Source organism: Ictidomys tridecemlineatus, chromosome X, assembly GCF_052094955.1.
Source record: "Ictidomys tridecemlineatus isolate mIctTri1 chromosome X, mIctTri1.hap1, whole genome shotgun sequence".
Lineage (NCBI taxonomy): Eukaryota > Metazoa > Chordata > Mammalia > Rodentia > Sciuridae > Ictidomys > Ictidomys tridecemlineatus.
In genome coordinates, this window is record NC_135493.1 from 88,401,301 (window position 1) to 88,428,284 (window position 26,984).

Genomic DNA, 26,984 nt, shown 5'->3' on the forward strand with positions numbered 1-26,984 from the left:
TTAGTTCTACTTTTTGCAGCAACAGGACATTTTACCACTTCCATGTGGAACATTCTGTTATTTAAATGCAGATATTACTATTTGGATTAGAGCATTTCTATGATACTACTTCACTAACATCACAAAAATACATAAATCATTAATTTAGACCTACCCATATGTTCACTTTATTCCTAACCCTCACACTTGAGGATGTCCACTTATTATGTCATTTCATTTCTGGAAGCTGTTAAGAGTTTAAAGGTTCATATTTAAGGTTCCATTTGAAGGTTCCTGTGTCAAAATTTTTGCATCATTGGGGCCAGGTCATAATTTTATATACATATACACACGTGTATATAAACATGGTTATCACCAATTTACTCTAAGATTTATAAGTATATATATAATATATATATTTACAAGTATATGAAATGCTGAGTTAATTTTTTATAGTTGTAGATGGACAGAATGCCTTTATTTTATTTGTTTTTTATTTTTATATGGTGCTGAGGATAGAACTCAGTGCCTCATGCTTGCTGGGCAAGTACTCTGCCACTGAACTACATACAGCCCCAGCCCCTGAGTTAATATTTAATAGCTGAATAACACCCAGCATTACTTATGAAATTTATTCTAACAGTCCTCCAACATTTCACACAGATTTTTGTAGTTTGTTATAATTTATTTAAACATAAAGAACATATACATGTACATGTACTCTGTCTTTAAGGTACACCAATAAGCACTGCATATCACTATTGATATTTGCTCATGCCAGTCAAGAAAATCCTGATGTACTTTGAGCAGACAATGTCCCTGTTCTGAGCAGATAAATAATACTCTGTCCTGTAGAATCAGTATAACTCCAAATACAGATAGGCATACATCAACCCTTCCAGAGGGCATATAAACTCCAAATCCTTTTAGACATATCCAGTATCTAAAATTATTGATAGCATTAACTTTCTACATGGGAAGTTAATTATATTAAGCACATTAAATACTATAACACTTTATTATATTTCTTATTTCTTTTTCAGTATGATCAAAGTACATCTTTGACAAACTAAAAGTAACAAAATACATAATAACATGTGACTCTTAAGTATTAAGAACATAGAACAGGGAAAAAACTAATGCCCAATTTCTAGTCACTTATGTAGGGCTTCTTGAATGATATGAAAATTTGACATTTCTGAACAGTACCAGGAAAAGACATAGAACAAATGAGAAAAAGAAGGCAATGTAAGAGAAATGTTAAGAGTAAATCAAATCTGAGGTCAAGAAAATAACCACAAAAGTACACTAATCATCTGGAAGGTACCTTTGTTCAGAAGAGGAAGGAAGTCAGGTGCTTTTTCCCGAAAAACCCTTTGAGCATCCTCAGGTTTCATGGATACTTCCTTTGTCTGAACTAGGAAAAAGTGTTTACCAACCATCTGTGGAAAATAAAATTTCATTTAGATTTTAAATTGAACTTCTGAGATTACAACAATGTTTTCCTATTGTAGAATTTTTCTGTATAAAATGCAACAGTTATGACTCTAATTCAGTGTATTTGCTGTAACAAGTTCTCACATACACAAGATTCCTTATTCCAGATGGGTGGTCTGGTTAAGAATTGAAACTGTAATGCCTACTGCTGATTAAGAGTCAAATAAATATGAATTGTCCCTCAATTTAAAACATAATTAACTTTTAAATTGAATCTAATAAATAGAAGCTTTACTTTGGTGATACAGCAAATGTCCAATGAGAAGAGACCTATTAAGTAAATTATGTACATTTATTTACGTGATGAAATACCATAGTTCATTTCATTTATCATAGTTCATTAAATATAACAAAGAGGGCTGGTAATATAGCTCAGTGGCAGAGCAGTTGCCTAGCATATGCAAAGCCCTGGATTCAGTCCCTAGTACCCCCCTCCCACACACAAAACAAAGATATTTTAATATGATGGGGGAAATCTTGTATAATAATGTCAATCTTAAAAGGCATAATCCAAATTTATACAGTATAGCTCAATAATGATAGGTCACATTTCTATGTACCAAAGAGTTTTATGCACTTTACATATATAACATTAATTCTCTAATGAGATTAGTACCATTACTAGTATCATTGTACAAATGATAACCAAGGCACAGAGTGGTTAAGAAATGTGCCAAATTAAGTAACACAGCTGTGATTTGACCCACTTCATGTAACTACAGGTTAAATAATTCTAAAACTTATTCCTAAAAAGATTATTCAAGGTATAGTACAGTTATGGATGATTTTTAAACTTATTTTTAATTCATTTTTATTTCTATGGTTCACTACAATGAGTACATATTAATTTTAAAAATAATTGTGAAAGTAAGTTTAAAAAAGGCAAGGTCATTACAACCACTAGACAAGCTTACTGGGTTTTTAATAATAAAAAATAATACATATGCTCAGCATAAAATTTGAAAATAAATAACAGAAACAAAGAAATATAAATCAAGGTGCTACTACTCAACGATGCACTTGCCATATAGGTATACAGATTTCTTACCCTCCTAGTTTTCTTTTTCTCCCATTCCCCCATTACAATATTAACACATGTTCTTTGTAAAATCCAGAGAACTACATAAAAAGAGAAAACCCTGCTCTTAACCAACTTGCTAAGAATAACCACAACTGTCAGTGTTTTAATATGTATAACTTTCCACACTTATTTTTTTAAATAAGTTACTTACATAATATTTCACAAAATTTTACATACTTGATTGTGAACATTTTTCAGCTACTCTACTATAAAATCAATTTTAATGTCTGATAGTATTTCATCCTATAACTACATTATTCCATACCATTCCACCAAACTGGATCAAACTTGAATCCTATCTCAGATTAATGCTATCACAGAAAAAAAGAAACATACACTTAATAATTGCAGGAAATTACATGTACATCACTACCAGATGATGACTGTAAAGCTACTCAAAACATCAGAAACAATTCAACCAGTTTTTAATTTTCTAGACTGCTCATCACCTATCATTTTTACAGTCATATGCACACTGACAAAATTATGATTAATTCAAAATATCATTTTTCTAAACCAAATAATGAGCTATGAAACTGTATCTATTTTAATATTTCACTGAAGGTACTTGAAGAGACCCCTTTACATGAAAATCCTTCTACTGTTCAGGACTTGAAAATAGTGGTAATAGGGTTGGGGTTGTGGCTCATTGGTAGAGCGCTCACCTAGCATGCACAAAGCACCTGGTTTGATCCTCAGCACCACATAAAAAATGTAAAATAAAGACATTAAAAAATAGTGGTAACTAACCAACTTCAATTATGAAATTCTTTCTAATAATTTAAACTACTCTTACTCAAATTCATCCTGTACATATCTGTGATGTATATAAGAGCAAGTAAGAAATCTTTTAGTTGAGAAAACCAAGACTCAGTAACTTATCTTGACTCCTTATGGAATGTGCTTTCTGCTTAAACCAGGCTTCCCAGAATTTCTACCTTCTCAACTTTTATACAGAAAAAAATCCCACCCATTGTGATGTTTAATTTATAAAAGAAATGTGAAATAAAATTTTGTGATATTCCTGGGTTTTAACAAAACTAGAGTTTGCAATCACATTTCTAGTCTATGTTATCCTAATATAGTTGTGTTATGAGAAAAACTTTTAAGTTTTTTTTTCATGCCAGAATTTGTGTTCTATATATATTTCCCAAGGAACTCAAACTTTATTTTTAAAAATATGTAATCTCTCTTAATATATAGGTCATTTGTCTTTCAGCATGTTTTTCTATTCTTTTCACATGTACTTGGCATTTTATTTTTCTTTCTTATTTTTCTCTTTTATTCCTTACTTTAAAAATTAGATAACTCTAGCCAAACAATCCCTAGGTTGGAGGACCCTTGAGTCCATGCACTTTGGGTCACATTTCTATTCCATCAGGCATTTATCAACTTTCCTTTACCACTGAGGCAGCATAATAGCATCATGTTTAAGGATTAAGACTATAGCCTAAAAAAGTTACTTACCCTCTTTATGGTTGATTTTTTTCTTGTCAGTCAAATGGAGAATAATAGCAGCTATTTCATAGGGTTGTTTTGAACACTTGAGTTGATTTATTTAAATCTCTTATAATAGTGGCTGGCATATAGTAAACACTATGTAAGCATTAGCTCTTATTATGATTATCACAGTGGAATTTTTAATTTGTATTCCAGGAAAAATATTTGCATCACTCTCTTCCTAGTCATATTCCTTTGGAGGGTACACAACACTGTCATATCATAATCAGATACCAAAGATCAAACAGTTAAGAACATCTGATGACTCATAGAGACTGTTTGATGGCTTTTTTCTTTAAGCATGTTAAATATTCTTTATCTACATTCCTGATTTCCTACCCAAAAGATGTTAATCCTAAATAATTACTGTTTTGAAAACTGTATGTAGATTGTTAAAAAAATAACTATACAGTACAATGAAAACATTTACTTCTCAGATGTTAGATTAACATGTGACTAGACAGTTTAAAAGCCAGAAGCACATTTTTCTATATCTTTTCAGATTCATAGAATGCTTTTATCAGATTGGCATCAGCACAAAGGAAAATATCAAAGTTTTTATTTTTATTTATTTATTTTTAAATGGAAGGAGACTTTTTTTTAATATTTATTTTTCAGTTCTCGCCGGACACAACATCTTTGTTTTGCATGTGGTGCTGAGGATCGAACCTGGGCCACACGCATGCCAGGCAATCGCGCTACTGCTTGAGCCACATCCCCAGCCCATATCAAAGTTTTTAAATCACAATTTAACTTCTATTGTTTTGAAAACTATGCCTCAGATATACTTTATGGATTTCAAGCATGGGTTTTCTACATTGTAGATGTACAGCTAAAGAGAGGAAGTCATTTTTACTTTTTTCCCTAAAATTATTCCCTTTGCTATGTTCTTTTTTAATTCCTTTAAAGAGACTCCATGAATTTTCCTTTCATTTCTGTTTTTGGAATTTGATTACTGAATTCAAACAGAGTCCTCCTAAAGGACTTCTGATTAATGGATATTCAATATATCCTATTGCCAGTCCCTAACAGAATACCCAATGATGGAACTGCTGCTTCTGTAGCCCCTGACTTCTACATCCTAATTATTTTTCAGGTGAAAGCTCATGAGCTTTTCAAGCTTCTCTACTCAGGAGCTCACCAAGAGCTGCTGTTCATATTCATAAAAACTTTGTCATCCCAGACTCATCTTGTCTTCCACACCTACCTTCCTTCTAGGGCAATAAGGAGCATGATGTGAAAGTTGCTCTCAAAGGGTCCAAATGTTTTATTCCTAAAAGTCTTTTCCATTCCCTAACCAATTAAAACTCCAAATAAATTTTCAAACTAAATTATAAAAGTCCATATTTTATTATTTACTACTTTTATGAACTTTTGTGGAAGTCATTCATTCTAAAGAGTGGAAATCTTTTTTCTTTTTTGTGGTGCTGGGGATCAAATACAGGGCCTTGTGCATGTGAGGCAAGCATTCTACCAACTGAGCTATATCCTCAGCCCCAAGAATGGAAATTCTTTGAGGACAGATAATTTTGCCTGTGTATCTCCTTTTTCAGCATATACTACATTTTATTATATCTAAGTTGCCATCAATTATAAGATGCATTTAAGATATGCAAAAATGTGGAAAACAAATACGCATCATATAGTCAATGAAATATGGCAACAGACTAACTTTTGTACATAATCAGCACTTAATAAATGTTTACAAAATTAAATTACATTTTTAAGAATTTTTTTTCTCTAGGAACGTATTTTGAAGACCAAGTAACCTGCTTACAGACAAGTCTTGCAGAGGTGGGACAGAGGACTGTAACTTGGGGGTTGCCAGTATTTCTAATAGCCAATTTGAAAAGAATTGAAGTTCTCCAGAGTGGTGTGTTTCTGCCCAGGTGTATGTCTATTTTTCTTTTCTCTCCTTACCTCATCAATTAGTTTCCTGGCATTTGCGATAGTATAATCACCAGCAAATAATACCACTAAGCATGATTCATCACTGGTCTTCTGTCTCTGACCCCGGGATATTGGAACGATACTTTTGTTGGCTTCTGTAGAAACACGAACAGCTTTGAGCTCTTCAGTAGTAGGTACAGGAACATAGTCCTGAACCGCAGCATCTTCTGGAAGAAGGCTCCAGTTGAGCTCTCCTGATACAGGTGTAAAGTCATGAATGTTACTCCATGTATTATTGAAAATACTTAGCCCTGCATCTTTGAACTGGAAAGCTAATTCAGGGTAGTACCACTGAAAACAGCCAAACTTGATATTGGTAGAAGACTCAATAATGGGTTGAGTGGCACAGCACAAAAAGACTTCCAGCTTTCTACAATCCCGCACGCGAAATTGTTGGCAGGCTAATGTGCACTTGCAATCTCTACAATTCCGGAAAAACACACTGCCTTTCACAGGTCCCAAAAAAATTATGCAGTTAGTACAGTCATCGATGGTAATTGTAGCAGAATGATCAAAAATGTAGATGTTACAGTTCTCACAGTCTTGAATAAGAAACTGCTGTCCTGCCACTTTCCCAGGTAAGCGACCTACTGTTTCATCTTTCAGTCCACTGAACATGTAGTCTTTTGGATCAACCTGCAGGGATAAAACACAGACTTGAAATATTATTAATATTACTCAACAAAAATCAATTAAATGTCTATGGGGTGCCAGGCACAGCTCTCAGTGCTAAAATATAAGTTCTTAATCTCCTTGACTTTGTAATATAGTAAGAAAATAAATAGGACCTTTTTCCCCTCCCAATGAGGGAAAAACACAAGAAAGGAGGGAAAAGGGAAAGGAAACTGTTATAGATAAAGGCACAAGGACATATCTACCAAATATAATGTGTAGACATTGTTTGGATCCAGTTTCAAGCATATCATCTGTAAAAATACTTTTTTTAGAAAACTGGGGAAATTCACACACACATACATAGAGCATATTAAGTAATATTAAAGAATTTATCAGTGCTTACTTTGGTAGTACAGATACTGAAATGGGAATAATAAAGAAAATATTAGCATGGGCCCTGCACAAGGAAGTCACACAAATTTGTGAAGCATTCCCTATTTTTGAGAACATGATGCTAAGTGAAATAAGCCAGATTCAGAAAGTCAAGGATTGAATGTTTTCCTCTCTTAGGTGTTGGGAGGGAGAGGATCTCACAAAAACAGAAGAAAGAATAATAGAGTAGAGAAAGGGGATCAAGAAGGAGGCAGGAGGAGAGGGCATGGGGAAGTACTGGGGAACAAAATCTACTAAATCATGCTATGTGTCTGTGTATGAACATACTACAATGAATCCTGCTTATACATATAATTGCATTGCACTAAAATAATAATAATAAATAATGGGAGATGAGAAGAACTAGTAGATGGGGGAGGAAAGGAGAGAACGGGAAGGTATTGGGGAATAAGACTAATCAAATTATGTGCATGTATGAATATGGTAAAATGAATCCCACTATTATGTGTTAATTATAATGCACCAATAATTTTTTTTAAAAAGGAAATGAAAAACAGAAATTTTTCATTTTGTTAGGTGTGATAATAGCATTGTGGTTTTTTATAGGTGAAAAGAGCCATCAGTTAAAATATTGAAATGTTTTAAAATTATTAGGCTACTATACAACACTATAGGAAGAAATATATACCTAGAGGAATCAAGTGTCTGGTTCCTTTAGCAACTATAGCTCTCATTATATATAACTTATGATCTTGGTTAATATAACTTCCCAGGAGATAAATCCACTTTCTCTCTGCCATCAGATTGTGTTTCTGAGAATTCAAGTTAAAGGGCAGCCTCTATGACATTATGGTTTGAACCTTCTATGAGTTAATCCAGGTGACATCCATATCATCATTATTATCAATAGACTTTGGAATCTATATAACCAAAAAATTTTCATGGAGTACAAAGTTCAAGAATATATTTTTTAAAAATTCAGTTCATGGGCTGGGAATGTGACTCAGTGGTAGAGTGCTTGCCTAGCATGCTCAAGGGCCCAGGTTCAATCCCTAGCACTACAAAAAAATTCAACTCATATCCTATGCATCTATTTTTTCTACGCATTTATCATAAACAGAACATCAGAATATACTGTTTCAGCTTTATGATGCTTTTCCTTTTTCTGATGCATCACCTTTATAACTTCTACTTTTTCCCCACATTTTTAATTTTGTACTATAGTTGTACTATAATTTCTATTTCTTTAAGAAATCTGAAATTGGAAATAAACCCAGATTGAAATAACTGTCTCTATCCTTCCACAAATTGGTCTTAGTTTTTGTATCTTAGTATCACCAACTGATATCTGCAATATGTATGCTACAGAAATTGGAAGAACCTAAGAGCACAAGAATCATATGCTGGTGCTTATAAATACAAATTTGATTCACACATTTATTGAGCTACTCCTACAGTGTAATTTTCCAAATTTTGCCATTTCCATCCTCAGGCATTCTAGCTCAAATAATCTTTTAAATAACATGCCTGGAATGTGTCACAATTTTTTATCTACCTGAGCTATCAGAATGTCACTGGGACTGGGAATGTACCTCAGTGGTACAGTGTGTACTTAGCATATTCAAGGCCCTGGGTTTGATCTGTAGCACCATACAACATACAAATTTTATACACACACACACACACACACACACACACACACACACACACACACACACATTTTTTTCACCTAAAAGACCATTCTTATTTCTTCCAAATGACTTTTTAATCTAGTTTGAACTGTTTGTGAACATATAAATTTCATGAAAAATGTACCAGAAACAAGCTCCAATACAGTATATAAGAATTTCATTATTTACAAAGCAAATTATAATCATCCTGGTTATTAGCAAAGTAGCTTAAAGTGATTTATTCAGTAATGTACAATAAATACTGTATTTATCCAGGTTTACATAATATATTAGGAGGAGCATTTGTCTATAGCATGAGACAATAAAAGAGGTACTTGTTTTCCAGTTCAATTTTGTAACCTATAAGCAATGTGATCTTGAAAAAGTCACTTTAACTTTCTGGATATTCAGTCACTCAACCAACATTGAACACCCAATATGAACCAGGCATTGCTTTAGACACTAAGTGAATATGACCAGCTCTTTCCATAAAGGAAGTAAATCTTACCTAAATAGATAAATTTAAAACAACCTGTCAATTCTAATAAGAGGTTCTGAGAATATTCTGGAAACACAAAGGAGGAACCTAGTGGGGTGGAAGATTTCCTGTTCAAAGTGAGAATGAATGATCCAGGCATGGTGGCACATACCTGTAATCCCAGCAACCCAGGAGGCTGAGGAAGAGGATCACAAATTGGAGGCCAGCCTGGGCAATTTAGTGAAACCCTTCTCAAAAAAAAAAAGGGCAGGGGATGTGGCTCAGTGGTTAAGTGCCCCTGGATTTAAGCTCTAGTATGGGAGAGGTTAGGAGGGAGAAAGAAGTGGGAGTGGGGAGGGAGAAAGAGAGAGATGAATGAATGAATGAGTGAATATGAATAAGATACAGTTTACCAGAAAAAAAGAGATGGAAATAAAGGATTTCCCCCACTTCCCATGCCAGACAAAATACACAGAATTAACAAAGTAAAATTCTTCAGAAAGCAGGGAGAAAACTGGTCTGGTGTTATCAGCATCAATGGAATAGTAGTGAATGAAGCCAGAGAGGTAGGCAGGGTCACATTATAAATCTCATAATTTATCCATGGGAAATAGGGTACCAGAGAAGGAATTAAATAAGCTCAATTTACATTTCAGTTAGATTACTCTGTTAAGAATAAGAGATTGTGAAGCATAAATCTGAGGGGCTGATAGAGAAAGAGCTGGATCTAGAGTAGTAGTTAGGAACAGGAGGATGGGATGAAGATGAGAATTATTGAAGAAACAAAATCAGCAGATTTTTTGGTAATTTAATGGCTAAGGGAGGTAAGGCAGAAGAAAGTGGGAAAAAAGATTCTTCTTAGGGAAATGATACTTCCCTGGTTCAGTGCTTCTACATTATAACACACATTAATACAATCTTCAGCACAGCCCAGCATGTGGACTTATCCATATTTGTGGGCTGGGGACATACTTTAGTAGTAGAGCACTTGCCTAGCAGGTACAAGGCCCTGGTTTCGATCCCCAGCACTAGAAAAAAAAAGTAGCCAGACTTATGAGTATTTGTGAATGTATACATACCAATGAAATAAGTTTTGCAAAATAATACTTACCATTAATTTATGCTATGCTCCCAAATATTTTCTATTATCCCCACCTACAGGCTTGACAAAACATTGCTCTGGTTCATGTGATTGGATGCTAGCAGTGCCATAAACAGAAATGAAAAAATACAGAAGGTAACACAGGTTTAATGTAGAAATATTCAACCAATTCCATTTCCAGGATTTTACCAGTGACCCACAAAAAGAAAGGTATAGTGTTTCAGTTTGGTCTCCAACAAGATGATGAATTAATATAGTTGCTTGTTCCATTGCCCAAGATCAACCCCAAACATACCAAGAAAGGAACCCACTAAGAAAGGGGAAAACCATTACCAACACTTACACAAATGTGTGGGAGGATAAAATATAAAAGGAACCTCTGGGATTTCTGCTCTTGCTTCCTGCACACCACCTCTGATGTAGACCTCCAATCCAGACTTCCTTGGAAGTAATTCAGGGCAGGGAAGAAATACTGTGCTGGACATAAAGCTAGGAAAGCAGGTAAAGACTAACCAGGGCAATTACTTCCCTTCCATACCCCTGGAAGTGATGAATTTAAATATAAGGAGAGGGGTTATGAATATATAGCTCAGTGGTAGAGCACTTGCCTAGCATGTATGAGGCCCTGGGTTTGATCCCTCCCCAATGCCATAAAATAAAATCAAATCTAAGGATTGCTCTCTAATGCTGTTTCTCTCAATAGGTCAAATAGGTCCCCAAATTAAAAACAATAATTACACACAATAAATAAACTTGAGTTCCACATTGAAAATGTAGAATAAATTTACATTTTCCTCAAACACACATTAAATATTTTTTAAAAATCATGTACTGGGCTGTAAAGCAAGCCATAGCAATTTTTAAATTGCAAGTTTTTGGATTTTGGAATATTTGCATAGACTTTATTGGTTGAATAACCCTAATCTGAAAATCCCGAACTTCTTTATTGGTACATATTAATTATACAGAATGGTGAATTTCATTGTGACACATTGGTACATGCATATAATTTGATCAATTTTATTCCTCAATACCTCCCTTCCTCATTCCCCCAGTCCCCTTCTTCTACACTATTGATCTCCCTTCTACTTTTATGACATCCCCTTTCCCCTACTTTTTTCCAACTTGTTTCCACATATGAGGGAAGACCTACAGTACTTATCTTTCTGAGAATGGCTAACTTCGCTTAACATAATATTCTCCAGTTCCATCTGTTTTCCTGTACATCACATAATTTTGTTCTTCTTGATAGATGAATAAAACTTCATTGCATATACATACCACATTTGCTTTTCTATTCATCTATTGACTGACACCTAGACTAATTCTTTAACTTGGCTATTGTGAATTGTGCTGTGATAGATATGGATACACATAAACATCTAAAGTATGTTGACTTTAATTCTTTTGGATAAATACCAAGGAGTGGTACAGCTGGATTATATGGTAGTCCTATTTTTAGTTTTTTTGAGGAAACTTCATACTGATTTCCATAGTGGCTGTGGTACTTACATTCCCACCAATAGAGTTTAAGAGTTCACTTTTTCTCTATATACTTGACAGTATTTATTATTACTTGTATTCTTGATGATTGGCATTCTGACTGGAATGAGATAGAATCTCAGGGTACTTTTTTGTTTTTATTTTGGGGATTCCAGGGATTGAACTCAGGGGCACTCAACCACTGAGCCACATCCCCAGCCCTATTTTGTATTTTATTTAGAGACAGGTTTCACTGAGTTGCTTAGCATCTCGACATTGCTGAGGCTGGCTTTGAACTCACGATCCTCCTGTCTCAGCCTCCCAAGCCACTGGGATTACAGATGTGCACCACTGTACCTGGCTCACAATGTAGTTTTGATTTTGAATTTCCCTGATGGATAAAGATGTTGGACATTTTTTTTCAAATAATTGTCAGCCATCTGTATTGAAAAGTGTCTGTTCAGTGCATTTGATCATTTAATGAGTGGATTATTTGGGGGTTTGGGGGGTTTTAGTCTTTTGAGTTCTCTATATATTCTGGACATTAATCCTGTTTGAAAAGTATCTAGAAAACATTTTTTCTCATTCTACAGGCTGTGTCTTCATGCTGTTGATTGTTTCCTTTACTATACAGAAGAGTTTTACTTTGATGCTATCCCATTTATTGATTCTTTCCTGAGCTATGTTTATTATTTCCTGAGCTATAAGAGTCCTATTCAGGAAATTGTTACCAGTGCCTATATGATGAAATGTTTCCCCTACATTTTCTTCTAACAGTTGCAAAGTTTCTGGGATTAGGTCTTTGATAGGTTTTGGGTTGACTTTTGTGCAGGGAGAGAGATGTAGATCCAGATTCATTCATCTACCTTTGAATATCCAGTTTCCTCAGCACCATTTGTTAAGGCAGTTATTCTTTCTCCACTGTATATTTTTGGCATCTTTGTCAAAAATCACATGACTAAGTATGTAGGTTGGTCTCTGAATGCTCTATTCTGTCCCTTTGTTCTACATGTCTGTTTATATGCCAGTCCCATGCTATTTTTGTTACTTTGGTTCTATAGTCCAATTTGAAATTGGGTATTGTGATGCCTCCAGCTTTGCTCTTTTTGCTCAGGATTGCTTTGGCTATTCTGGGTCTTTTGGTTTTTCCAGATGAATTTTAGAATTGTTTTTACTAGTTCTGTGAAGAATGTCATTGGTATTTTAAAAATATATTTATTTTTTACTTGTAGGTAGACATAATATCTTTATTTTATATTTAGGTGGTGCTGAGGATTGAACCCAGTGCCTCATGCATGCTAGGTGAACACTCTACCACTGAGCCACAACCCCAGCCCCATCAATGGTATTTTAATGGATATTACATTGAATCTGTGGATCACTTTTGGTAATATGGCCATTTTAACAATATTAATTCTGCCTGTTCATGAGTATGGGAGGTCTTTTCATCTTCTAGTATCTTCAATTTCTTCTTTCAGCATTCTGTAACTTTCTTATAGATGCTATTTACTTCTTTGGTTAGCTTTATTCTGAGGTACTTTTTAACATATCACAAGTGGAGTTTTTTTTTATTTCTTAGTGGATTCACTATTGGTGTATAGAAACGTTATTGAATTTTATGTACTGATTGTACATCCTGCTACTTTGCTAAATTTATAAGTTCTAGAAGTGGAGTTTTTTTTTTTTAGTATAGGATCATATCATTTGACTTCTTCCTTTCCTATTTATATTCCTTTTATTTTGTTCTCTTGCCTAATAATCTGAATAAAATTTCAAGTACCATATTGAATAGGAGTGGTAAGAGCAGGCATCCTTATCTTGTTCCTGATTTTAGAGGAAATGCTTTCAGTTTTTCCCTATTCAGTATGATGTTGGCTTTGAGTTTGTCATATATAGCCTTCATTGTTGAGGTAAGTTCCTTCTATTCCTAGTTTCTTCAGGGTTTTTTTCATTAAGAGATGCTGAAATATGTTGAAGGCTTTTTCCTGCATCCTACTGGGTTGATCATGTAATTTTTGTCCTTGGTTCTTCTATTTATTTGGTGTATTATGTTTATTTTTTTAAGTAGATTTTTTTTGAGAGAGAGAGAGAGAGAAGAGAGAATTTTAATATTTATTTTTTAGTTTTCGGCGGACACAACATCTTTGTTTGTATGTGGTGCTGAGGATCGAACCCGGGCCGCACTACCGCTTGAGCCACATCCCCAGCCCTATTATGTTTATTGATTTGCACATGTTGAGCATACTATCTTAGCATCCTTGGAAAGAAACCAACTTGATCATGATATTTGATCTTTTTAATGTGTTGTTGAATTCAATTTGCTAATATTTTATTAAGGATTTTTGCACCTATGTTCGTCAAAGATATTGTTCTGCAATTTTTTCTTTGAAGTGTCTTTATCCAGTTTGGGTATCAGGTTAATACTGATTTCATAAAATAAGCTTGGAAACATTCTCTCGCTTCCTATTTCATGGAATAAATCGAGGAGCATTAGCATTGGTTCTTTACTAAATATCTGGTTAAACTCAGCTATGAGTCCATCTGGTCCTGGGTTTTTCTTGGTTGGAGGCTTTTTATTACTACTTTCATGTCATTGCTTGTTATTGATCTGTTTAGGTTTTCTGGAATATAAATTTTCTTTTTTTGAGAGAGAGAGAGAGAGAATTTTAATATTTATTTTGTTTTTAGTTTTCGGTAGATACAACATCTTCGTTTGTATGTGGTGCTGAGGATCAAACCAGGCCGCATGCATGCCAGGCGAGCGCGCTACCGCTTGAGCCACATCCCCAGCCCTGGAATATAAATTTTCAAAGTAGTCCCTAATAAACCTGAGACTTAAGTTGTTTCAGTTGTGCCTGTTTTAATATACCCATCTTTCCCTCTAATTTTAATATTTGGGGTCTCTCTCTCTCTCTTCTCTGTATAGTTTGGCTAGAGTTTATCAATCTTGCTTATTTTTTCAAATAATCAATTATTTATTTCATTGATCCTTTGTATTATTTTTATAGTTTCTATTTCCTTAATTTCACTTCTGATTTTCTTTAGGGGTGGGTACTGGGGATTGAACCCAGAGGCATTTTACCATTGAGCTACATCCCCAGATCTTTTTTATTTTTTATTTTGAGACAAGGTCCCACTAAATTGCTTAGGGCCTTGCTGTTTTACTGAGGCTGGCTTTGAATTTGCTGTCCTCCTGTCTCAGCCTTCCAAGTCACTGGGATTATAGGTGTGCACCACATGCCCAGCTAGAACTTTTAAAAGTTAACCTTTTTGGAATTGTGGAGGCATTTTATTACCCTGCTTTCTTATGTTTCCTGTGCTTTAATATTGAGATTTGCACATTTGCTGGGATGGATATCTCTTCCACTGTTATGTAAGGGCCTCTTTAGTGAACTACTTTATCTTACCATGTACCAAGGACCAGGGGTATATCTCAGCATCAAAGCACCCATTCATTGTGTTTTAGTGCTATGATGAATCCCTAGCACTGTTTTGGGAGGAGATAATAATCACCAGTAACTGCAACTACTTGAAAGCAAACAGTATACTAATAAATGATAAAAATTTATTGAAAATGTTCTCTATAACTCTACTAGTCAAAAAGTGGAAAAGTGGAGTAATACTCTATAATAAGCTGAAAAAAAGTAAAATTAAACTATATAAAATATGAAGAGAAAGAAGAAAAGACAAAAAAACCCCCACAACAACCAGGAAGGCATGAAGGAAGAAAGAAACAGAAGATAAAATAAGAGTAAAAAAGGAGAGAATATGCAAGAGAAAGCAAAGGCAGAGTTAATAAATCCAATTAACATATTAGAACATTAAAAAGGTACATAAAATTAGATTAACACACACATTGTCAAATAGTAAGGGGAAACCTATCAAATCAACAGAGGACAACCCCAGTGAAACAAAACAAAACAAAAAATAAACTTAAAAGTAAAGAGTCTAAAATTACTCTTTGCCAAGATATTTGAAGTGGAAATTTCTTACTGGGCCTTCAAGCTTTGGATTCTGCCAGATATTAGGAGGTATAGTAAGTGCCAAAGCCTCAGCTACATGATCTCTGAAGTATCTGGGTGTGGAGGTAGCAATTGTACCAGCTGTCTCTGCTCTGAGTTGGGAGCTGTATAATCAGTATTTCCCCATCTAGCTCAGCATTCTGCTACAATAACTGTCCAAAGGGTGGGCACAGTGGCACATGCCTATAATCCCCTCTGCTCAGGAGGCTGAGGCAGGAGAATCATGAGTTCAAAGCCAGCCTCAGCAAAAGCAAAGCACTAAGAAACTCAGTGAGACCCTGTCTCTAAATAAAATACAAAACAGTGGGGCTGGAGCTCAGTGACAGAGTGCTCACCTGGGTTCAATCCTCAGCACCATATAAAAATAAAATAAAGGAATTGTGTCTACTTACACACACACACACACACACACATACACACACACAAAATAGAGCAGAGGATGTAGCTCAGTGGTAGAGTGCCTCTGAGTTCAATCCCTGCTACCCCTACAAATAAAGCTTCAGATTTCAGAGCATTTTGGATTTTTAGATTAGGGACACTCAACCTGTACTATTAAAGAAATACACACAGTGAAGTGCTCTTTCAAAGATAACAGTAGGCCCTGTAAAAACGTCAGACTAGTAGCCTGCCCAACATTGACCCTAATAAGAAAAGCAGAAAGAGACATAACAAAAGAAGAAAATTCCAGGCCCATTTCACATGCCCATACATGAAAACAAAATTAGCAAATTGAATCAATCCCATGGAAAGGGAAAACACCAAATCAAGTTGGATATATCCCAGGTTGTGTGGTGTTAGAAAATCTTTAAATGTAAACCATCGCTATATAACATCAACTAAATCTTAAGTCCTGTTGCCCTCCCATATGAACTCTGTTCTTTAGTAAATCTGAAATACTGACTGTGATGTATATGTGGCCTTTGATTCTCCTTGACCCAGAATACCTTCTCCCAGTTCTACTTGTCTGTTTGTGAAACAGTTTCTGTGAAGTTTTCCAGGTTCCCTCAACCAGAAACATGCTCCCTTTCCTGAGAACCTACATTACATTAAATACCAATCTATTTAATAATCCCTTCCTGTAACATAAGTTTTAGGCTGGAATCCTGAAACCAGTCTATTTTTTTTTCAAATTTTTAATTTGAAAGATGGAGTCTCATTAAGTTGAGATGGAGTCTCACTAAGTTGCTGAGACTGGCCTCAAACTTGGGATTCTCCTGCTTCAGCTTTTCAAGTAGCTAGAATTACAGGCATGTGCCACTGCACCCAGCTTGCAATCAGTCTATTTAAAACTGAAACATTTCTCCCAACATTACCTCTTTATTTTCCAAAGTGCTTGGCTTCCTTCTGACATACTATATATAAATTATATTTTTTATGTGTCTACCGTCTGCCCTCCATGAGAACATAACTTTCATGAAGAAGAACTGATCTGTTTAGTTCACCCTTGTTATCCCCAGAACCGAGAACAGTGTTCAATTCTACCAAAGCACTTCACACATACTTGTTGAATCCATTTTGATCACTTAAAATTTATTACCTTAGAATGTGACTTGCAATAGGTGTTCTACATGTGTTATGTGAATAGTAACTAAGCTTGATAATCATACATCTCTTAAGGGGAACTTGAAGCTTCTCCACACCTCAATCTCAATCCCATCCCCAAAGAAATGGAACTCTGACATTGATCAAGAACAAAATGGTAGGGTTTGCCAGGTATGGTGACACACATCTGTAAACCCAGCAACTCAGGATGCTGAGGTAAGAGAATCACAAGTTCAAAGCTAGCCTCAGTAATTTAGCAGGACCCTGTCTCAAAATAAAAAGGACTGGGGACTTAGCTCCATGGGTTCAATCCCTAGTACCAAAAAAAACTTTTAAAAGTAGGGTTGCAGGTATAGCTCAGTGATATAGCACTTGCCTTACATGCACAAGGCCCTGGGTTCAATCCCCAGCATCACAAAAAGAAAAAAAAATTGTTTTTTTAGTGACATTTAGTTGGGTCATTATTCAAGCTGGCCAATTTCTGAGTAGGAAAATAAACTATAACCATACACAAAGCCTAGCAGAGGTCCTCTTTTTAATGCCTGACCTGGGTCTTTCCTTTTTACATTCTCTTCTTTCCTACACCTGAATAAAAAGAGGTTTAGGCTGCATTCCACTTGGAAAGCTACTAGAAGGGGATGGGGATATAGTCATGAGCAGGCTAATGGGATCTTGATCCAGTGTAGGCCTTAAGGTGGAAATAAGGAACAAGAAAGAGTGGTTTGAGTCAGTTCTGCTTTAAACCTTAAGCAGGGTAAAAACATTTTATACTTCTCTTTCTGGCACCAAGTCAACTCCCACAGAGGGGCTGGTAAAAATGAAAGTGCCAACAAGCAGAGAGAGGTAGGGAAAAGGAGCAGGAGTTGGCCTATTTTTACCATGCCTCAAAATCAATGGGCAAGAGGAATCCTCATGCATGTTTGTGGTTTATATAACTGTACCAGAAACTTCTTAAAACTTTTATGTAAAATTTTGTGCATGTTGGGCTGGGGTTGTGGCTCAGTGGTAAAGCACTCACTTAGCATGTGTGAGGCCCTGGGTTTGAACCTCAGCACCACATTAAAAAAAATAAATAAAATAAAGATATTGTGTCTGACTACAACTAAAAAATAATTTTAAAAAAATTTGTGTTTTTCCTGGGGATTTGATTTGGGGTTCAAGATTCTGGCCAAATGATTTTGTCTAGACACAGGTAAGTTTAAACATTTGCAAGCATATTTATATGAAAATTAAGTAGGTGAAAAAAAACACAACTGGGGGCTGGGGTTGTGGCTCAGCGGCAGAGCGTTGCCTAGCCTGGGTTCAATCCTCAGGACCACATAAAAATAAATGAATGGAATAAAGGTATTATGTCCAACTAAAAAAATTAATATTTAAAAAAAGAAAAAAACCACAACTGGATAAAAATAAATCAGCGAGGGGCTGGGGTTGTGGCTGAGTGGTAGAGTGCTCACTTAGCAGGCACTGGGTTTGATCCTCAGCACCACATAAAGGTAAAATATACTGTGTCCACCTAAAACTAAAAATAAATAAATAAATAAACATTAAAAAAAAAAAGAATTCAACATGAGGTGCAATGGCACCTATCCGTAATCCCAGTGACTTGGGAGCTGAGGCAGGAGGATTCTAAGCTGGAGTCCAGTCTTGACAACTTAGTGAGTCTCTGTCTCAAAATAAAAAAGTCTGGAAGTGTAGCCCAGTGGTAGAGTGCCTCTGAGTTAAATCCCTAGTACCACCATCACCAAAAAGAAAGAACTTAGCTAGTGTTTTTTTTTTGTTTTTAATGTATTGTTTAGTTGTAATTTGACATATTACCTTTTTATTGATTGATTGATTGATTGATTGATTGTGCTGGATCAAACCCAGGGCCTAGCACATGCTAGGCAAGTACTCTACCACTAAGCCTCAACCCCAGCCCTTAGCTAGTGTTTTTTACATGACAATTGATATGATATAGTATGCGATATACAGTATTAAGCTGACAAATTTCAACTACATAAATTGGCATTGAGATTTCTTGTTGCAAATACAGAAAGTCTATTCTTAACTTTTAAATTACTGAGCTGTTGTCTTATTGATAGGCTCAGACTCTGTTATGGATTTAATGTCTGTCCTTCACCCCAAAAATTTATGTTGAAGTGCAAACCTCCAGTGTGATGGGTTTTTAGAGGTGGGGAGGCTTTGAGAGGTTATTAGGTTTAAATGAAGTCATGAGAGCCCATCATGAAGGTATCAATGCCCTTTTAAGAATAAAAAGAGGGACTGTGACTCAGTGGTAGAGCGCTTGCCTAGGATATGTGAGGCACTGGATTTGAGTCTCAGCACCACATATAAATAAATAAAATAAAGATCCATCAACAACTAAAAAAATTTAAAAAAAAAGAATAAGAAGAGACATCAAGTGTTCTCTCTCTCTCCAAGAGCAAGAAAGCACACAGAGAAGAGGCTATGGGGTACAACAAGAAGGCAGCCATCTATAAAACTAAAAAAAGAAGCCCCAGCAGATGCTGGATCTTCTGGCACCTTGATCTTGGTATTCCCATGCTCTAGAACTCTGAGAAATACATTTCTGTTATTTAAGCTACCCAGTCTGCAGTATGTTGCTATGGCAGCCTGTCTCAATCTACTCCAACAGCAAAGGCCCTCTTCTCTTTGTGCTTTTACCAGGCTTTATAGTGTGTGTGTGTGTGTGTGTGTGTGTGTGTGTGTGTGTGTGTGTGTGAGAGAGAGAGAGAGAGAGAGAGAGAGAGAGAGAGAGAGAGAGAGAGAGAGAAACAGAGAATACATGCACATGCATACACTAGAGCAACTGCACTTGTGTGATAGCTCTCTGGCGAATCTTCTTAAAAGGACACTAATCCTTTCAGATCAGAGCTCCACCCTTATGACCTCATTTAACCTTAATTACTTCCTTAGAGGCCCTATATCCACATACAGCCACATTGTGTTGGGAGAGGGTAGGCCTTCAACATAAGAATCTGACAAACATTCAGTCTGTAGCAGCTGCCAAAACTAAGGATTTAAATGTAATTTAATATTTTCTCTGTACATTCCAGCTTTCCTAACTCATGGAGCAAAATTAATCATATAGCTAAAGAGTCTATAGCTAAATAATTCTGTAGTATAAAATTATTTGAATTGTCAACCCAGTCTTCAAAGGAGAAACAAGATTTATGCTGCTGTGCTTTCTCAATAATGCCTGAAAGTTGCTCAAAGCAAAAAGTAATAATAAAGCAACCTAAAGCTTAGGCCCATAATAACCTTGCAAGTTACTGGTTCTCAAATAAAGTGCCTAAAATCATACTCATAAAAAAGATCATGCTTTAAATTACTTTTTCATATGAGCCATTTATAGAAGTGAGCTTAGATTAGACTGTATTTCTTACTATAATTCTTAAAAGGTAATAGGTCTGGGGATATAGTTCAGTAGTAAAGCACTTACCCTAAGTTATATCCCCAGCACCACACACACAAAAGAAGACCCTGAGTTCAATGCCCAGCACCACAAAAAAGGTAATATACTTTCAAAATCAAAGAAAAAATTAGGAGTTGGAATTAACATGATATTAATTTGATGTCCTATAGCCACTAAACTAAATTAAGCATTATTTTTCTAATAAAAAAAGTGAACATCTTATTCTTAATCTAAGATAAAATAATGGATTTTGTTCATTTTAATGGAAATCTAGTCCACAAAAAATTCTTTTTAAAAAAGAAGTAGCTACTTGGAAAAAGATAATGCAGCTTCTGCCAATATCTCTTGGGCCACTGGCCCTTGGAACCCAGCCATAATACTGTGAGGAAGCCCAGGCTGCACGGAGAGTGCCTGGCCTTCAGCCCTAGCTGAGCTCCCAGCTGAAAGCCAACAATAACTTGCCAGCCAGCTCCGCTGTTAAGCCATCCTGAAGGTAGATTATTCAGCCCCTAGTCAAACTGCCACGGTTGATTCAACACTGAGCAGAATCAACCATCTTAGCTTTATACAAATTGCAATATTGTAAACAAAGTAAATACTTGCCATTGTTTTAAGATATTAAGTTTCAGGTATGCAGAGATGATTTGATATGCAGAATGGATAACTAGAATACCTTGCTTACTTAAAAGAAGGCTAAAATAGCATCTAGCCCCCTATTTAATGCAGACACTTCTTTCTAGCAGGTTACCATTTAACCTCTGAACATTCTGACTAATGTGGAGGTCAAATTCTCACAAAGCCACCCTTTCCACTGATGAATAACTTTGGGAATTATAATCTGCTTAAAGTTTGTTCAAGTTCTTTCCTTGGAGATGATCATTACTGTCTAACCTCTCTAGTTCATGGGGAGAAATTAATCAAATAGCTAAAGATTCTACAGTTAAACAGTTCTGTAGTATAAAATTATTTGGATTGCCAACCTGGTTCAAAGGAGGAACAGAGAAAGGACAGGCCTTTGCCATATTAAATAGTGGAGAAATATTTATAACTGTCCCACTTTATAGATGAGGAACCTGAAGTGCACAAATTGGTTGCTTTAACAAAAGTTACACAACAGAAACTTGAATTTAAAAGTTTTTGTTTAGTATTATTTCTATTAAACATGAATCAAATGTAACAAATACAAGATGTGTTGTTCATACCTAACTACAGTTTTCAAATTTATGTCATTATTGTTTAGATATATAATCTTCACTTCCTATTATTTAGGAGGAATATTGGCATGAACAACTGGGAAATGAAAAATAATTTTCTGTATCATCTTCACCTGATTTTCACTTAAATATTCCCTGTCTTAACTCAAAAAAAAAAACAAACAAACAAACAAAAAAAACCAAGTAATTTCCTGGAAGGCTTGGATGGGTATTATAATTCTGGATCTTCCTTGGTGTTTGAATACACATATTTTGAATACTTTGCCTAACTGGAAGATAGCATGTGGATAACAAAGATAAAAACATTTCTTTTCAATTATTTATGTACAGATATTGTAATCCAAATATATTTCTTGTCATGTCAGTGCAGTAACTGTAAACTTTTTTTTTCAAAGTCAGCAGCAATAGAAAATGAATTTCTTCCACTGTTGACTACAGTATGTCAGTTGCCATGACAACACTTACTCCCCAAACATTCTTTCTAATTGAGACAATTTCTTCTTACTTCAGTCCCTGAAGACTGACCCAATTACCCAACTCAAAACCCCAAGGGTGCCCCTCAATAAAGGTACTCTGGTTAGACAACCTAAGGAAAATTTAAACACCACTTTCTAAGTTGCAAGGAAACTTCAGGCAACTCATTTTGGTTTTATACATAAAATCATAGAAGCTGAATGGCAATTGATATGACTTTAAAAACATATAAGCTATATTAAAATATAGCAGAATCAACCATCTTAGCTTTATACAAATTGCAACATTGTGAACAAAGTAAATACTTGCCATTGTTTTACATTATGGAAACCTAAACTTTTAACACTAACCATTTCTGTTAATATAATGCAGTATATCTCAGTTATGTTCTCTAGGCTGTATTTGCATTCTGTTCCTTCTAAGGTATGATTAAACTCTTCTAAGAGCAAGGCATGATGGTGTAGTCCTGTAATCCCAGCATCTTGGGAGGCTGAGACAATAGGATCATGAGTTCAAAGCCATCTTCAGCAACTTAGTAAAGCCCTAAGCAACTCAGCAAGACTCTGTCTTTAAATAAAATATAAACAAGGGCTGGGGATGTGGCTCAGTAGTTAAGTACCCCTGGGTTCAAGCCCCAATAGCCCCTCCCCCAAAATCTAGGAGCAAACAAGACCATGGTCAGTAAAAACATCATTGGACTAATACAGAACATTTATACTGTAGTCCAAATCAAGCTCACAGCAAGCAAGAAACTAGAAATATATTTAAAATCATATAAAACTTAAAACTATGGTAAATGAGGCACTATAGAGATTCCTTGTTATTCCAAAAGAACAAAAAAAAATTCCAGAAAGAAAAAGCAGTGTTAAAAATGTGGTGTCTCCATTGTTTCAAAATGTAAGCTAATATTTCTCTTTATTCAATAGTCCAAAAGACTTTTAAACTGAGTTGTTTGGGGAATACAATGCTCATTTAGTTAGAAAAATCTTGATTAATTGAGTTGATCAAGATTTTAACTTATTCAATGTCAGCTAACCAACACAACTACTTTCAGTCACTTATGGTAGACCAGCCTTGAAGCCATTGTGCAGTCTAGAAAATTGTATGGCTGAGTGTACACTTTCCTTTAAGGAGGAAATAAGGTAAAAGCAATTAACTGAGGCGTTCCTTTGTTGGTATGTGAAATTTTATAGCCCTTTCAATCAAATGAGAAAAAATAATTTGTATATTATAACTTTTTTTAGTTTAAATAAACAAGTTACCCTTACTACTGTTGAATTTCCTCCCAAAGTATAAATCATTCTATAATGACTGTATCTATTACAGTATGTTACAGTAGGTACATGTGTCCTGAAGTGTTCTATATCTGCTAGGATAACCTAGAAGCAGCACTTTTTAAATGGCAAACTAAATACAATGAATATAAACTCTCATGATAAGCCTATTTTTTCCATCATTGACTTTTTAAAGTATTTACATAAATAACTGCTATGTATTGTGAAAAAAAAGATCTTGTATTGGGGCTGGGGACATAGCTCGGTAGTAGAGTGTTTGCCTAGCATGCACAAGGCCCTGGGTTTGACCCCCAGCCCTGCGAAAAGTAAAATAAAAATTTAAACTTTAAAAAAATATTTTGTAGTTGTAGTTGGACACAATATCTTTATTTATTTGTTTGTTTGTTTGTTTGTTTATGTGATGCTGAGGATTGAACCCAGCATCTCACATGTGCTGGGCAAGTGCTCTGCCACTGAGCTACAACCCCAGCCCCTAAACTTTTATTACACATACAGAAGTATGAACTTATTTATACATATCAGTAATATCTCTACAACTGTAGTATCTAGTAATGTTCTCAAAAAATGTTCCCTGTTTATAAGTAACAGTTTGCTACATATGGTGTTCCCTGTTCTATTTTCAATGCTTTTACTTAGCCAAAGAGCAAAAAGAAGAAAAATCACAGAATACATCCACTGATCTAAAAGAGGGATTAATTGGAAAGATTCCAATTAAGCTGAATGAAATGTCAATAAAGGTTAACTGTAACACAATTTATTGTAAAACAATGAATCAGAGGCAAACAATACTACTATAATTTTTTTAAAGCACTTTAGTTTTAGCCTATGATTTCAAAACAAAAAGCTAAAATAAAAATTTAAAAACACAACTTTCTCTGTGGCAGACAGTTCAAGTTTAAAGAGCATTGTTAGAAATCCTAGATCTGAGGAAAATGAATCTTTCAAAAAACGCTCACCAAATAACTTTAAAAGACAGATTCTAGCCAAGTAAGTGCAGGAGGCTGAAGTAGAAGGATCACAAGTTTGAAGCTGGCATCAGTAATTTAGCCAGGCCCTAAGCAATTTAACAAGACCCTGTCTCAAAATAAAAAATATAAAAGGCTGAAGATGTAACTCAGTCATAAAGCACCCAAGTTCAATCCCTAGTACCAAAAGAAAAGAAAAAAAAAAGATAGGTGCAATCTCCTTGTACAACAGAAAACACAGCTTTCATACAAGATAAAATGCCACCATGAAGTATGAATAAGAGAAAACAAATGTATCACATGGTGCAAGAAGGGTCTAAGAACCAGAGGCAGAAAGATGGGGCTGAGAATTATGAAAAAAGTTTCTAATTTATTAAATGTAACACTTGGAGAATCTACATGCCTAAATTCTGCTGGGAATTGGTGATTGGGCAGGAAGGCTTATGACTGAATCAAACCATTAGTAAGAAACTTATTATAAAGTATTTTTGGGGCAAAGATATGTTGCACTAGGTAAGAGTTAACTGTTCTTACACTCATTAAAGACAATCTCATTTTGTTTGGAAGAGAATAATTAAGTCTATCAAAGTTACTAGGCATAAATGAAGAACTATGTAAAAAGAGGAACCATTAAGAAATGGATGAGTAAGTGTGTTTTGTGCAAGACTAGGGGATATCTTTAAAATAAGAATAAGGGTGTTTTCATTCACATAAAGCAATAATAAATATTGCCTAGTTCATACCAATTACTTTCACTTTACAGTCTTAACACGCATTCAAGACTGTTTCCATTTTCATTATCCCTTTCAGCCAACTGGAAAAGGAGGGAAAGGGAAGCTGTCCATTATAACAGTACACTTAGTAACTAAGAAAATGCAGTAGTGGAATATATCATGCGGCACCAAAGAGATTTGCCAGGGAGTGCAGACAAAAGAGAAACAGCCACAGAACATAAGCCGCCAAAGAGATGAGAATCAGTCCCATATGTAATTCGACGATTGGACCAAACCCCGCTCAGCGCGGCTGGTGAAATGAGGTGATTTGCGATTCAGCGCATTCTTGGCTCCTTCCCTGAGTCTATCCTCCAACGGGAAGTAGGCGCAAGTCAGGGAGCAAAACCCAGGCATAGCCCCCGAGGGTATCTACCTGGACAACGAACTTGAAGGCCCCTTTCTCAGCTCTTTGGGACGCTCTCTCAAAGTCTTGCACCCTGACTTCAGTTACCCATATCGTTGAGTCGGCTTCCCTAGACCTTCCAGGCTATAAGGGCCACTTGCCAGGCGGCTCTAAAGGACTGAGACCAGGGGCTAAAATACTTTCATTACCTTTTCGCGCTGATCCCAGCTGTACTGCTTGGGCTGCTCCTCCTCACTCTCGGGCCGCGACTCCTCAGCCTTCCGCCTCTTAGAGAAGAAGCAGCCCATGGTCCTGGCCTGCGGGTCTCACCAGCCAACCAACTAGCCCGGGCACCTCCTGGAGTGTGATGTGAAAGCTGGGCACTCTGGCCCCGCGGCTCTCCGGACACCCACCCGCGGAGCCGCCCAGCAGCCCGCAGCCTCGGTTCACCGCCAGGCCCAACACCCCTTCTTTTCCCCTTAGTCGCCCTGACGACCCACTGTAGCCAATGACCGCTCAGAGCCAATTGAGCCAATCAAAGCTCCGTGAACAGTTCTGTGCGGCCTATAAACAGAGACCAACGTACTCACCAATCCAAGCCTGGCTCCTGCGTAAGCCCTCAGCGGCGGAGCCGCCCAGCTCTGGAGAACGCACAGCGGCCCCTCCCCTAGATCTGTCCTGTCCCACCCCTCAGCCCCGCCCCACCCCCTCAGCCCCGCCCCTCATGGAACTCAGCGGGTCCCCTTAGCTGGTGGGAGGTGGGACTCGGCATCCGGGTCTTTTTGCCCAAATTCTAGGCGCGGGATGGATACCTAGTTGAATATTACACTTGTTTTATGATGCAAGTTGTGAGAGAACAGGAACCTCTGCTCACACAGGAAGACCCTGAAATTCATAGTCCTTACTCCTCCCTTTATTAACCCTCCCCCTAGCCCCACACTTTGCCTTGCCACTGTCGCCCATTAGGAAACTTCCTCCACAAGTCCCCCCGACCTTCTTCTATGCTTTCTTAAAATTTTCACGTTTGCTCAAAACTTGTGCAAGTACTCAGAAAAATAATTGTGGTGTCTCTTTATTAGAATTATGAATTAAAGACCAAATGGCATGTCTAAAATGAGCATGTACTGTTAAATCCTCCAGCCTGGTCCAACTCCTTGCTCAATAAAATGCTCTGGCATATCTGCAATCCCAAGT

At 36.1% G+C, this 26,984-nt stretch overlaps 1 protein-coding gene and 1 non-coding gene across 5 annotated transcripts in view; one reads left to right on the forward strand and one right to left on the reverse strand.

Moving 5' to 3' along the window:
* Positions 1–26,440, reverse strand: part of Rp2 (RP2 activator of ARL3 GTPase) — a 45,875-nt gene extending 19,435 nt beyond the window's left edge. For 2 of the 4 annotated variants that reach the window (XM_013358020.4, XM_005324003.4), the window contains exons 1-3: positions 26,000–26,300; positions 5,978–6,643; positions 1,307–1,421 (exon numbers count right to left, since the gene is read on the reverse strand). In XM_013358020.4, coding sequence (XP_013213474.1) covers positions 1,307–1,421; positions 5,978–6,643; positions 26,000–26,098 — 880 coding nt within the window. In that variant the 5' untranslated portion in view covers positions 26,099–26,300. Of the gene's footprint in view, positions 1–1,306; positions 1,422–5,977; positions 6,644–25,999; positions 26,304–26,380 lie in introns of those variants that run through there. The other 2 variants (XM_078034887.1, XM_078034888.1) reach the window with 2 other exon arrangements.
* LOC120890949 (U6 spliceosomal RNA) lies at positions 7,018–7,124 on the forward strand. The gene has a single exon (XR_005735419.1). It is a non-coding gene; the product is annotated as a U6 spliceosomal RNA (small nuclear RNA).
* Positions 26,441–26,984: the final 544 nt, after the last annotated feature.